General features: G+C 56.1%; 2 protein-coding genes across 8 annotated transcripts in view; both read right to left on the bottom strand.

Annotated features, from left to right (window-relative positions):
• Positions 1-6,731, bottom strand: part of Prkd2 (protein kinase D2) — a 28,184-nt gene extending 21,453 nt beyond the window's left edge. The window contains exons 1-6 of the mRNA XM_006991472.4: positions 6,574-6,731; positions 5,743-6,143; positions 3,147-3,285; positions 2,068-2,199; positions 962-1,116; positions 635-860 (exon numbers count right to left, since the gene is read on the bottom strand). Of these exons, the coding sequence (XP_006991534.1) occupies positions 635-860; positions 962-1,116; positions 2,068-2,199; positions 3,147-3,285; positions 5,743-5,982 (892 nt within the window). The 5' untranslated portion in view covers positions 5,983-6,143; positions 6,574-6,731. The remainder of the gene's footprint in view (positions 1-634; positions 861-961; positions 1,117-2,067; positions 2,200-3,146; positions 3,286-5,742; positions 6,144-6,573) is intronic.
• A 1,810-nt stretch (positions 6,732-8,541) lies between these two features.
• The window catches only part of Strn4 (striatin 4), a 29,035-nt gene continuing 24,434 nt past the window's right edge, over positions 8,542-13,142 (bottom strand). For all 7 annotated transcript variants that reach the window (XM_042271201.2, XM_042271203.2, XM_076564861.1 and 4 more), the window contains 6 exons: positions 11,645-11,815; positions 11,379-11,519; positions 11,033-11,131; positions 10,778-10,864; positions 9,475-9,707; positions 8,542-9,256 (listed from right to left, as the gene is read on the bottom strand). In XM_042271201.2, coding sequence (XP_042127135.1) covers positions 9,538-9,707; positions 10,778-10,864; positions 11,033-11,131; positions 11,379-11,519; positions 11,645-11,815 — 668 coding nt within the window. In that variant the 3' untranslated portion in view covers positions 8,542-9,256; positions 9,475-9,537. The remainder of the gene's footprint in view (positions 9,257-9,474; positions 9,708-10,777; positions 10,865-11,032; positions 11,132-11,378; positions 11,520-11,644; positions 11,816-13,142) is intronic.

The raw sequence follows: 13,142 nt of genomic DNA, 5'->3' as shown, positions 1-13,142 counted from the left end.
CCCCAGGCTGATTACAGACTTGTGTGCTACTGTCTGGCTCAAAGGTGGGGTCCTGAGGATGGAACCCGGGGCCTCTGGTGTGCTAGGTGGGCACTCTACTCTGAGAGCGACGTCTCCAGCCTCCTCATAACATTTCATGTAGCTCAGGTTGGCCTCAAACTTTATAGCCAAGGCTAGTCTTAAACTCCTGACCCTCCTGCCTCAACATCTCAAGTGCTGGGTGGGATTACAGGTGTGTAATTCCAGAAGTCTTGAATATATATCTGTAGATAGATTTGGTTTTGCAAGACAGGGTTTCTCTGTATAGCCCTGGCTGTTCTGGAACTCACTCTGTAGCCCAGGCTGGCCTCGAACTCAGAGAGATCCCCCTGCCTCTGCCTCACAGGTACTGGGATTCAAGGCGTGGGCCACCATGCCCAGCTCCAGAAGTCTTGAATCTCCTGGTTCTAAGGTTCCCTGACTCTCAGATTCTTGGGTTTTACAGTGAGGATTCTATCCTGTTCTAGGAATCTAGATTTCCAAGGACTTAGGGTTCCAGAACTCCAGTGGCTTCCAGGATGACATGGATATGAGGCCCTGCGCTGCTCTGGGTGGGATCGTCAGACCCACAGTCTTCTCAGCTGGTCCCACTGACCTTTGCACTGCAGGCCCTGGCGGAATAGACCCTTGAGCAGCTTCTTGCAGGCCTGGCAGACGGTGGGCCGTGTGTAGCTGTGTATAAGGAAGGTGTGTGGCACCTTAACCTTGGACATCAGCATCTTGTCCAGCTCAATGGGACGGCCTGTGTAGAAGGAAGAGGAAGAGGAGGAGGACGACGACGAGGGGGGTCTGCGAGGAAGGAGGTCGGTGGTGCTCCGGCTCTACCCAACAGCGAGGGTGGAAGGAACGCATGAGTGTATTAGCACCTGCCTGGCCCCATCAGCCCCCAGCCTCCAAGCCTCCCCACTCTCCGGCCCCTCACCAGCTCCTCAGCGGTGCACGGTAGGGACTCGGAGCTGCCTAGGCGCACAGAATGGCCACTGGCCAGGGACGTGGATGACAGGCGGCGCTTGCGAGCCCCGCTGCAGTTGTTCGGGATGCTGAAGGCACAGCGTTTGTGGTAATTCAGCCCGCAGCCTGTAGGGGGCGCAAGACCATCAGAGCCAAAACCTGCATTCACTACTAGGCAGGCCCCCCATCTCAAGAAATCACCCTGTGCCTCAAGCACACAGGTGTACTGTCCTGTCTCCCACAGCAAAAGTCCCCAAGACTCAGTGCTGCAGCTGGAGATATTTTGTGTACTGGATTCAAGTCCACATCCTGTTGATTCTAGCCTGGTTGATGAACGCCCCTGATGTTCACTAGACCCAAAGCTGTGAAGAGCTATAATGATTGCCAGCCTGTAGAATTCAGCCTGTGATCTCAGACAGGCTGCCCTGAGGATTGTGGCCTGGCCAGCCTCGAAGTCCTACAGGCCAGTTCTTCCAGATAAATAGTTGCTATTTCTCTCCTTCTGTTCTCTTTCTTTGCTTGGTCCCTGACTGACACGGGCTGGCTCTTCCATCACCTCACCTCGAGATCTCAGCAGTGGCTAGAGTACTTGTTACTCTTGTAGGGGACCCAGGTTCAGTTCCTAAAGCCCATGCACGTGGTGCAACAGACATATAGTCAGGCAAAACACCCATGCATATAACATATAAATAAATAATAAGTAAAAAAAAAAAAAATTCCCTAAATGCTTACTCTGGGAGCCCCATCTTCCTATGCTCTATCTCCAGATCTGAACCAGACCTCTGCTCTGTCCAGGAACCCTTAACTTCAGTTACCAAGGATCTCCTCCTAGGCCCTGCATCCAGAGTCAGGAGCCCAGGCCTCTCACTCTTCCGCAAACTTAGCCCAAGAGCCCTAACCTAGCCCACTAGCCCCACCCCTGGGCTCCGCCCACAGACTTGAATCCCACCCTCCTCCCCAGTTCTCTCTCAGCATTTGCCTCGCCCATCTTCTAAGCTCCACCCCTTGACCTGAGCCCAGTCCGAGCCCCAGCCTTCCCAACCTCCCGGGTTCCGCCCAGTCCCTTAGCCCCCTCACCATCGCACTTGAGGCCCTGGCGCACAAGACCGAAGAGCATCTCCCCACAGTGGTCGCAGAAGGCCGGAGCACGGTACGAGTGCACAGTGAGAGCATGCGGGCGGATCTGGAAGTCCTCGAAGGTGGCCGAGGCTGTGGGCAAGGAGGGACATACACTTGAACCAGAGGGTAGATGTGAGTTCCAGAACAGCCAGAGCTACATAGTGAGGCCCTGTCTCGAAAAAAACCAAAATAAATAACTAGAACAAAATAGTCCTGGAGCCAGCGAGACAGCTCAGCAATAAACAAGTGCTTGCTGCCAACGCTGATGATCTGAGGCCCGATCCATGAGCTCCATTTGGTGTATCAATTCCCAGAAGTCGTCCTCTACACACACACACACACACACACACACACACACACACACACACACACACACTAAATAAATGTAAAACAGATTTGGTGGGCTGAGGGTATGGCTCACTGGTACAGACCTTGTCTTGCATGTGCAAGGTGCTAGGTTCAGTCCCCAGTATCACAAAGGGAGGGGGCTAACCATCTGGGTCTGACGGTTCACATCTTTAATCTCAGTATTCCAGGGGCAGGCAGAGGCAAAAGGAGCTCTTTGAGTTCCTGGCCAGCCAGGGCTACATAGTAAGACCTTATCTCAAACAAATAAACATAAACTAGCTAATTGGTTTCCCCAAGACTTCTAAAGGCGCACACCTCTTGATGAGTTCCTCCCCACCTTTTTAAGATTGTTGACTTTACGGTTTTTTATGTGTATGGTGTTTTGCCAGCATTTATGCCTGTGGAGGTCAGAAGAGGGCGTCAGATCCCCCTGGGACCGGAGTTACGGTTTGTGAGCTCCCAGTGCTCTGAAGGAGCAACAAGTGTTCTTCACCACTGAACCAACTATCCAGCCCAAATGTCTCACTCTTTAGCCCAAGCTGGCCTTACACGTACAGCGCTTCTCTTGTCTGTGCCTCAGGAACGTTGGGGTTACAGGTGAGCCCCACCATGCCCACCCTCAGCCACCCCTCCCAGAGGCCTGGCCCCGTGCCCGAGGCCCCGCCCCCAGGGTGACCGCCGCTTCTCACCCGACAGAACCACCTCCACCAGGTCGCCCTCCTGGATATCTGCAGCCGATCGCACCAGCTGCAGGAGGTTGGCCGATGTGGGGTCATGTTTGAAGAGCAGGATCTTGTCGTACAGGCCGTAGAAGCCACACTCCGGGAACTGAGGGGCAGGGAGGGGGTGGCGACAGAAAAGCTCAGAGCTGCCTGCGGCAGCCGCAGCCTCCTTGAACCCTCTAGGGGCAGAACTGGCTGTTTCCCCCGGAAACCGAGACCCTGCAGCCCACCGCTTCCTGCCTGGCCCCTCCCAACCCCAGCTCGCGCCAGCAGGATGCTGGGGCCCCAGGTGTGCTGGGTCGGAGCACCGGCCAGTCTGGTGGCGCGGACGGCAGGGGGCCGGCTGAGGGCCAAAGCTCGGGGGAGGCGGCTTAAAGGCTCCAGGGGCAGAATAGACACTTTGAATTTTCCAGAGCTGGCGGGACACTGAGTGATCACCCCCTCCTCTTTCGGCCACATCTCCACCCCAGCTTCCTTCCTGAATCCATTGTCCCTGTTACCTGGCTCGTAGCCCAGTATTGGAGCAGAATGAACTAGAAAGGAAGGGGGGGGGGCTAGGGGTTTTGGGGAGGGGTGTTCAAGATAGCCAGAGGTAAGGAGGCCTCCCCTCATCCAGTGCTCCAAAACCCAGGTGTCCGGGTCCCAGCTTGGGAAGGGGCAGGAAATGAAACCCCGTAAAACAGAAAGTGAAACCGCCCAGGTGGGGCACCAGGACGGAAGGCAGGCAGGAAGGGGCCCTAAACAGCACCTGTACCCCGGGAAGAGCAAAAAACAAACTAGGCTGGGCCTGAGGAGGGGAGGCTGGGGATCTGAACTCTGGTACCAAGAATCTCACTCCAGGCACAATGTACAGGAGCCCCGGCCCTGCCTCCCATTAAGCCGGCTGGTTTAAGAATGAGAGCTGGGTGCCGGGCGGTGGTGGCGCACGCCTTTAATCCCAGCACTCGGGAGGCAGAGCCAGGCGAATCTCTCTGAGTTCGAGGCCAGCCTGGGCTACCAAGTGAGTTCCAGGAAAAGGCGCAAAGCTACACAGAGAAACCCTGTCTCGAAAAACCAAAAAAAAAAAAAAAAAAAAAAAAAAAAAAAAAAAAAAAAAAAAAAAAAAAAAAAGAATGAGAGCTGGGCTGGACTTTGGGGAGTTGGTGGGCACGGCTCTCCCCACCCCAATCTTCTACAGAAAACCAGAACTGCTTTGCCCCTCATGGTGAATTAGTTTGTTTTTTTCTTTTTTTCTCTTGAGACAGGGTCTGGAAATGCCCTAGCCCGGCTTAAAGCTCCTGATGCTCCTTCTCAGTGCTGGGATTACAAAAGTAACTGGAAGGTCTTTTTCTAAACTAGTTTCACCGGCTGGAAAAAATGGGGGAGGTGGCCCTGTTCCTTCTGCTTCCCTTAAGCCCCAAGGATCCAGTTCCAAGAGCCTGAGAGAAGCCTAAATCCGGATGTTTTTGGATTCCAATGTGCTCTCGTTCTAGAATCCTGGGTTCCCACTGTAACTGTCCTATTATTATCAGTGTCATCTAGGGTTCTTACGATGTAGCGACACTATAAACTTCAGATTCTAGTACTTGAATGCCTTAGTATGAAAAGATTTCAATATCTAACTTCTCCGGACCCCAAAGTTCTCCATTTTCACAGTCAGGCACTTGAACTGCACACAAGCACCACCACCGCCCTGGGATGCGGGTTGGGGTGGGAATGGAACCCAGGGCTTTTGCTTGCTAGGCAAGTGCTCTACCAGCCTGGTCATAACTTCTGGTTGTTTTCTGAGACAGGATTTCTTTGTGTAGCCCTGGCTGTCCTGGAACTCACTCTGTAGACCAGGCTGGCCTTGAACTCACAGAGGTTCACCTGTCTCTGCCTCCCGAGTTGCTGGGATCACAGGGGTGTTGCCACCACCCCCGTCCCGCCTGGTGGTAACTGTTAACATTCCTAGGATTGGGGATCCGGTCCTACTTGGCTCCCTTTCGACACTCAGGGGAGGAATCTTGATATCTAAAGCTAAGAGGAGCATGGGGAAGCCGTGGTTAGGAGAGCAGGTAAAGTCTGCAGTGGTTCTGGGGGTGCCGAGGGGATACACAAGGAGTGCCTTGCTCCTTCGCACCCCATCGTAGGCCTGGGGAAGGGTAGAGATTGTCCCCGAGACCTTGCTTGCCCTGGCAGCTTGTCCACACACCCACACATGTCACCCGATCACCATGGCCAGGATGGCTTCGGTTTCTACTGTTTCCAAAGAACCGAGGCCCCGGGGTGGGACCATAAGAGGTCCCCCTGATCTGCAGCTCCCACTTGCCCCTTCCTCCCCACTCCACACCTGGCAAGGCCCCTCCCTTTCCTCCCTGCCCGCTGCAGAAAACAACAAGCAGCGACACGCAATTTGGGGAGGCCTCTGGGGCACCCCACCCCTACCTGGGCCTCTCTCAAACCAGTGGTGGAGTGAGGACACAAGCGGGGAGTAGTGCCCCTCCTCGGCTCAGTTACCCAGGCCCCTCTCTCCCCTCCCAACAAGCCCCGGGCCCCTTCTGAAGCCCCCTTTCCTTTATGAGGAGAGCCCCCAGGCACCCACCTTTTGGTCCACGATAGAACAGGCGAGTTGCTTCACATGAGCTAACTCGGAGGCTGCCGGCAGCAGCACGAACTCCCGGGTCAATCCGATCTGGATGTGGAAGGAGACCCCCGAGCCCGGGGTCGGGATCTGAGGCAGCGGAGGTGGCGGCGACTGGAGCTCCAAGCCCCCGGGGGGCGGAGGCGACCCGGGCACCGGAGAACCCGGGACTCCGGCGGCATGGGAGGGGGCGGCGGCCATGGGGGCCAGACCCCGACCTGCCGCCCGGAGCTCGACCTGCCGCCCGGAGCTCGCTGAGGAACCTGGGACCTAGATCCGAGCGCTCTCGTGCGGTGGTGGTAAAAACGCAGGCATTTGAGAGAGAAATCTGTCAGGTTGAGGGACTGGAGGATGGCGGGATCCTGGGCAATGAGAGAAAAGGAATCTAGTGGGTCAAACGCCCGCAGTCAAGGGAGCACAGATCAGAAAGAAAAGTAGTGGTTTGGAGGGTACCCAGAGATCGGAAGACTGCGAGAAACCAGAAAAGAAAAATCGGGTAGGGCAGGGTCCCTGGAATCAAAGACCCCCACGATCCAAGGCCCCTGGGAGAAAGAAGGTTGAAAGCGGAGCAGGGGGATCCCAGGATCCAGCGGGTTTGACGGCAGGCTCAAACTCAGAGCGGCCCGAGGATGCTCTGGTCTTTGGTCAGGGACCTAGTGGATCATAGGGACCCGACTGGCTCAGGGATGGGGAGAGAGGGGTCCCCAGGGCCAGGGCTGGAAGAAGAGACTCTCACAGGTCGCGAAAGTTGAAGAAAAGTTGGGTCAGGGGCGGCGAAGAAGGGAGCGTTACCGGAGGCGGGGCGGGTGAGGGGCAAGGGAGGGTCGCACAGCGCGGTGGATCTTTTTTCCCCCCTTCAAAGTTGAAGTCGGCGGCAGCGGCCCAGAAGGAAGTCTCGGGAACGACGGCGCAGCCGGCCAATCAGCACGGGGCTCCGTGACGTCACGGGGCGGAGCCTTCATCGAGGGGCCTGGGGCGGAAGGGGAAGGCGGGACCCCGTGCTGGGGAGTTGGTGTGGAGTGGGGGTGGGGGGGTGTCTGGTGGCTGGGGTGGGCAGAGGGCGGAAGGTCCAAGGCTTCCTCCGCACGCTCCAGTCTGGAAAGTTGACTTGTCGCAGCAGTCCACCGCCGCGGACGGACGGACGGGAGGGGCGGGCGCTTGGTCGCTGAGAGAGGGAGCTGTCAGGCTGGCCCGCATCCGGCGCCAACCCCAGGGAAAAGGTCGGAATTCGGTGTCAAGTCCGGTGGCTTTCCGCTCTTGGTCCTATACCCCCACCCCACGTCCCCAGCTCAACAACACACCCAGTACCCAGGGGGGAAGTGGAGGCCTCAGGATGCACAGGAGAGCTTAGCCTCATGTCTGTCTCCAGTGAGTTGAAAGGGGCACGAGAACCCCCAACCAAGGCGGCATGCCAAAGGGCACTTCATAGACCTCTCATGAGACTCGGCTGTGTGCCTGGAGGTAGGGGCTTCCCCACCGTGAGCCTTCCTTCCCTGTCAGGAGGCTGTGTTTCAGAGATGGAATGCAGGTGCCTGGAACACAGCTAGTCCAGTTGATGTTGCTGCCCTTACATTTGCAGAGAAGGGAGGCACCAAAGCCACTCAGGGCTTCTGGCTGGGTCTGTTAAGTGAATCGTCCAGCATCTGGCTAGTGGGGTGGCTCAGCAGGTAAAGGCGCTTGCTACCAGGCTCACTGACCCGAGTTCAATCCTGGAGACTCACTTAATCAAAGGAGAACCAGCCCCTCTGGGTTGTCCTGACCTCCACCCTTCTCTGAAATAAATAGTGCAATCCAGGAAATCTAAAAAGGTAACATCTACTGAGAGCCCATGAGCCAGGCCTGTGTAATCAACCCCATCTCCATCAGGAGCAATGCTGACTTCTACTCTAATGATCAGGCAGAGGCTCCCAGCTAGTTTCCGAGAGCGGCGACTTGTCCACAAGAGCCCCCCTTATGGTTCAGTGCTGCTGGGGGAGCTGAGGTTGGTACAGTGCTGGCTGTCACCACATCCGGGGAGCAGGGGCTGGGGAAGGAAGTCTGAGGCTGGAGTGAAAACCCAAACTACCACCTGGGGAAGCTGCAGAGAGCCCAAAGGGATGGGGGAGGCAAGGCCACGTGGAGCTCATCTGGCCGCTTGAGTGTCACTGAAAATCACATACCCACCGGCACCTTCTCCTAGACGGGCATGTCCCCGGTAGGACCACTGGCTCGGGACTTGGACTTACAGTCCTCTTTACCCCTTGACCCTTCTGAGGGGGTGAAGGTGGAGGGTGTGGGGCATGCTGTGCCTGCTGGCTGGCGTCACCTCACCCTTACTCTCAGTGTGGACTCCCAGGCTGAGGGAGGCTATGAAGATGGCGAGGGGACGAAGGCCCGCCTAACCCTACAGGCTGACACTGAACGCAGGAAGGGGAGGGGCCCTGCCTGTCCTCGGGCAGTCCAGGAATGGGTTTGGGGCAGGAAAGGGGCTCTAGTTCTTATTCTTAGCTCCTGAACGGGCAAGGGTCTTCACAACACAGCATTTGTTCACCGTTTACTGCCCCGGGGAGACCTGTCTAGTGACAGAGAGGAGGGCTCAGAGATTTGGTCCTGTGTTCCACTCCTGCTCTCCACTGGCATGGCACCCAGCTTCACCCCCCCACTCCATCACAGAACCCCAATCCATCATATATCCCTCTCCTCAGACTCCACTCAGCCAAGGCAGAGGGAGTGACCCCCCCAGTCCCCTATCCCCTGGACAGATGGCCCGAGGAACCTATCTTACTCCAAAGGGTTTATTGAGACAGTTTTTTTCACGTACAAGTTGGAGGCAAAGGGGATGGGGCTTATAAACAGGAACTGAAGGGGGAACCAAGGGCACAAGGTGGAACCCAAATGAAGAGTGAAATAAATAGAGGCAAAAGTGTGGAGCTGGGACGAGACTGACAGACTATCACACAGTGATAACGTGGGGTGGGCGCCGTTCAAATCCCATTCATTTATACAGATGGACAGCGAGCCAGGGTCGGGGCCCACCCCACCCTCTACATCTCAAGGAGGGCCTGTGGCCGGGAGCGTGCCCCAGAGGCGTGGAGGCCCTCCCCAGGAAGGCCTGGCCCCAGAGGCTTGGTTAGTGTTGGAAGCAGGAGGAAGGGACTGAGGTCCAAGAGGACAGCCTGGGGCCCACACAAGAGGGCCACAGGAGACCCCTCTCAGCACAGCCCTTCATCTGATGGGTGAAGGAGGGGTGGCACTCCAGGGTGGAGCCTGGCACCTCCTATTGTCTTGGAAAAAACAGATCCCCAAGGACACCCAGTCCTGGCTGTGCCAAACTCAGGAGACAGCTATATCAGGAGTTAGGGCTGGGGCATGAGCAGGAACCCCAGAGGCCATCCTCAAGGGGTAATTCCCGGGGAAAGGGCCATTAGCACCACCAGGCTCCAGGAAGATGAAAGAGGCCGAGACTCTGAGCCTCTCAAGGGAGGCTGGGGGCTGCCTGCAGAGACAGAGAGGGAAGGCAGCTGGTTAGGATCGAGTCCTACTCTAGCCCCAATCCCTCCCGTCTTCTCAGACAAGCCTCACTCTCATAGGACTGGGCTTTAACCCAACTCAAACTGAAAGGCAGTGGGGTCACAGAGGAGGGGGTATCTTCTGGGGCAAAGACACTGGGTTTCTGCATTCCTACCTAGAACACAAACGGCCTCTGGCCCTTACCTCAGCCCCACTGGCCTGGCCCCGCTCCCTGCCACTGTGTAGCCAGGGCGAGGCCAGGTGGGATCATACGAAGACCTTGGCTAGGGCGTCAGCACCAGCACTGGCGATAAGTGCCTTGCTGGGATGGCAGGCCACTGCATGGATGGCCTCCTCATGCTTCTTGCGGTGGGCTGTGATCTCCTGCACACATGTCTTGTTGTCTAGGCTCCATAAGCGCAGAGAGCAGTCATGACCTGCACAGGTGTGGGGCACAAGAGTCTGTTACCAAGCTTCAGCTCAGATCTGGGTTTCCAATCCTTCACGTAGCCTCATGGAAAGGCCTTGAGACGGAGGCAGCTTGGCCCTCTTCCTCCCATGGCTCTGCCCTAAGGGCAGCCCTTCTGTCCCCATCCTGTCAACCACTCTGCTACCCGCCAAGCACAGAAGGGCCGCTGGAGGACCGATGCACACAAACAGGCGGCTCTCGGACTGCAGGGTGACTGAGCACCAACAGCTGAAAGTGGTAGGGTGTGGTTCAGGGGCCGTACACGGGCCTGGCCAGCCCAAGGCCCTGGGTTCGATCCCCAGCACAGCAGGGAAGAAAGAAAATAGCAGACACTAGCTCTAGGTGATGGGCGAAAAGACATGGCTTAAAGGGGGTGAAGCCTTCCAGGTAGAGGGATGGCCAAGGAGGGGCTGGGGCAAGCAGCCAATGAGGGCTGAGAACTGCGGGGAACTGAGGGTGGAAGTGGAGCCAGCAGACTGCCTGGGCGAGGGTCTCTGCTGGGCGTGAGAGAGCATGACTAGCCTGAAGCTCTGCTCCTCAAGTTAGCCCAGCTCCAGGGACTCAGCCCAGAAAGCAGTGCCCCCGATCTTAAGCTGTCTGTATCAGGGCTGGGTCTGATGCCACTGGGCAGGGAACAGGAGGCCTGGGGTGCAGCTGCTCAGTCAGTACACGGCAACGTTAGGCAGAGCGAGCTGTGATCTGCTTACAGCCTCCACCAGCACTGCTTGCACATCTGCAAACACATCTGCACACACTCACTGCAGCTGACACTGGTCTGAGGGACCTGTCTCCCCATTCTAGAGTAGACAGCTGCTGAGCCTGTATCTGAGAGCAGAGAGGGACCACGTGCTCAAACTCTGAGGGGATCTGGGTCCCCACGGACAAATCCCTAGGCAGGGAGGGACACCAAGGACAGCCGATGAGAACGAGGCAGAACTTCTAGCACGTTCAAGAGTGGAGCTGCCTGCCATGGCTGCAGCCCCTTCTCTTTGCCTCCAACCCTCCTGGGGAAGGGGCAGCAAGAGGGGCCCAACTTACTTCCTGACATCAAGAACACGCCATTGGGGTCCACGGCTAGGCAGGTGACTGCGTCCAGGTGGGCAACCATGGAGTGCACGGATTTGCCTGAGGGAGGGACAGAGAGTGGCTGGCAGTGGCCTCCCTCTACAGGCCTTGTCTGGGAAGGCGAGGTGGGGTCCAGGCTGAGAGCCTATAAGGCCGACGTTAGGATGTGGCAGTCTGAACGTGTTCCTACTCCCCAGAACACAGTGAGGGACGAAGGCTGGGCCTCACCTGTCCGATTGTCCAGGAACCGGATGCCCCTATCGTCGTGGGCAGTGATGGTGACGGGCTGATTTGGGTGACTCACCACCTGGTTGATCTGTGTTGGGCCTGCACGGTAAGGGGGAGAGGGAGGGACTGAGGAGGGGCAGGCCACTTCTGCAATTGGGGACAGACTACCCAGCCCACTGTGTCAGGCTGGCTGGCCGCCACTGAGCCTTGTTTCCTTCCTGCTTGTGGCCCCTGAGGGCACATGGGCAACATTCTGATCTCACTGATGGCAAGGTCCCCAGAGCTACAGGAGGAACTGGGGTCCTATGGGCGTTCAAACCTTAGTCCCACTGGCCTGCCTGCTCACCACTGCTCCCTCGGGACTCCAATGTGAGGAGGGCGCTGCCAGCTTCCAAGTCATAAAGAACAGTGTCACCAGAACGAAAGGAGGCCACAACATGAGCAGGCTCGGTGCTGGTGAAGGCCACTGAGGTGGGGATCCCGTGTTCTGAGAGCACAGAGAAGAAAAGGCTATCAAGGAGCCAGTCTTACCCTGCGGCTGGAGGTCCTCTCAGGAGCACCTGAGCCCTGGGCTCTGCATCCTGCTTTTGAGACAGTGCGGTCAACACTCACCTCCAGACATGGGGAAGGTACAGAGGCAGCTTGGACCACTGCTGCTGGGGTCCCAGATGCGGACGGTGCCATCAGCGGAGCAGGACGCTAGGCGCTGGGAGGTGGGACTGAAAGCCAGACCCCACACAGCGTCCCCATGGCCTTCCAGGACGTGGCTCAGCACGCTTGGGTCTGGGCAGGCCGGGAGGAAATACGCTGTTAGTGATGCCAGCCCCACTGGATGGCCCAGGGGCTGCCGCTCGGCTGGGACCTGGGTGGCTGCCCACTGCCCATGAGTTCCTCTGGGCAGACTCTAGGGCACAGGAAGCAGCTCGACAGCTTAGGAGATGAGGCCTCTGAGTTCTGAGTTCACTGTCTCCCCAGGGCCAAGGTCAGCAGCTCAGGGCGCCAGGGAGCAGGAGGGGCAGTATTGTCTCTGTTGACCGAGGGTAGCCTGCCCTTTAGCCCTAGGGTGTCTTTTCTTGCTAGGTTCTCACAGCCTCTGCTGCTCAAAGGACCCTCTGTGGCCTCTCTATCTGTTAAGACTCCACACAGTTCTGAGTCAATCCAGCTAATACCTGAAGTATGGCAGTTCACTTAGGACTGACCTTTGACCTTCCCAGATAACTGGTACCTCGACAGTAAATACAACTCTACTCTGCCACAACATTTTTAGCACAAGGCCATATTCAAGAGTAAAACAGCTCTGGGAAGGCAGAGGCAGGCAGCTCTCTGTGAGTTCAAGGCCAGCCTGGTCTACAAAGCCAGTTCCAGGACAACCAGAGCTACACAGAGAAATGCTGTCTTGAAAAACCAAACCAAACAAATGAAACATTTTTATTTAGGCAGACCTTGAGTTTCTTTCTTTTTATTTTTAGTGATTTATTATTATTTTCTGTGCATTGGTGTTTTGCTTACATGTATGTCTGTACAAGGGTGTCAGATCCCCTGGAACTGTTATAGTTGTGAACTGTCATGTGGGTGCTGGGAATTGAACCCAGGTTCTCTGGAAGAGCAGTCAGCACTCTTAACCACTGAGTCATCTCTACAACCCTCCAGAGCTGGAGTTTATTAAAAAATATTCTTTTTGTGGTCCCAGCTGGCCTAGAACTCACACTGTGTAGACCAGGCTGGCCTTGAACTCACTGAGCTCTGCCTGCCTCTGCCTCCAGAGTGCTAAGAATTAGAGATGTGCACCACCATACTCAACCTATAAGACAATTTTTTAAAAAAATGTATTTAAATAATTTTTTCATCAACTATATTGTGATATTCCCTCCCCAACTCTTCCAAGATTCTCCCACCTCCTTACCCACCCAACTTCATGTTCTTTTCTCTCAAAAAAATAAGAAAAACAAAAATCAAAATAGACAAACTAAAGACAGAGGATAAAAACAAAAATTGCCAAAAATAAACAAACAAACAAAAAATCAACCCCAACAACATGGAGTCTATTTTGTGTTGTCCAACTATTCCTGGGCATGGGGCCAGCCCCGGAGTGTGACAGATACACCCAGGG

The sequence above is a fragment of the Peromyscus maniculatus genome, chromosome 1 (genome assembly GCF_049852395.1).
Source record: "Peromyscus maniculatus bairdii isolate BWxNUB_F1_BW_parent chromosome 1, HU_Pman_BW_mat_3.1, whole genome shotgun sequence".
NCBI lineage: Eukaryota > Metazoa > Chordata > Mammalia > Rodentia > Cricetidae > Peromyscus > Peromyscus maniculatus.
Note: the sequence above shows the minus strand (reverse complement) of the source record. Positions and strands in the feature narration are given on the sequence as shown.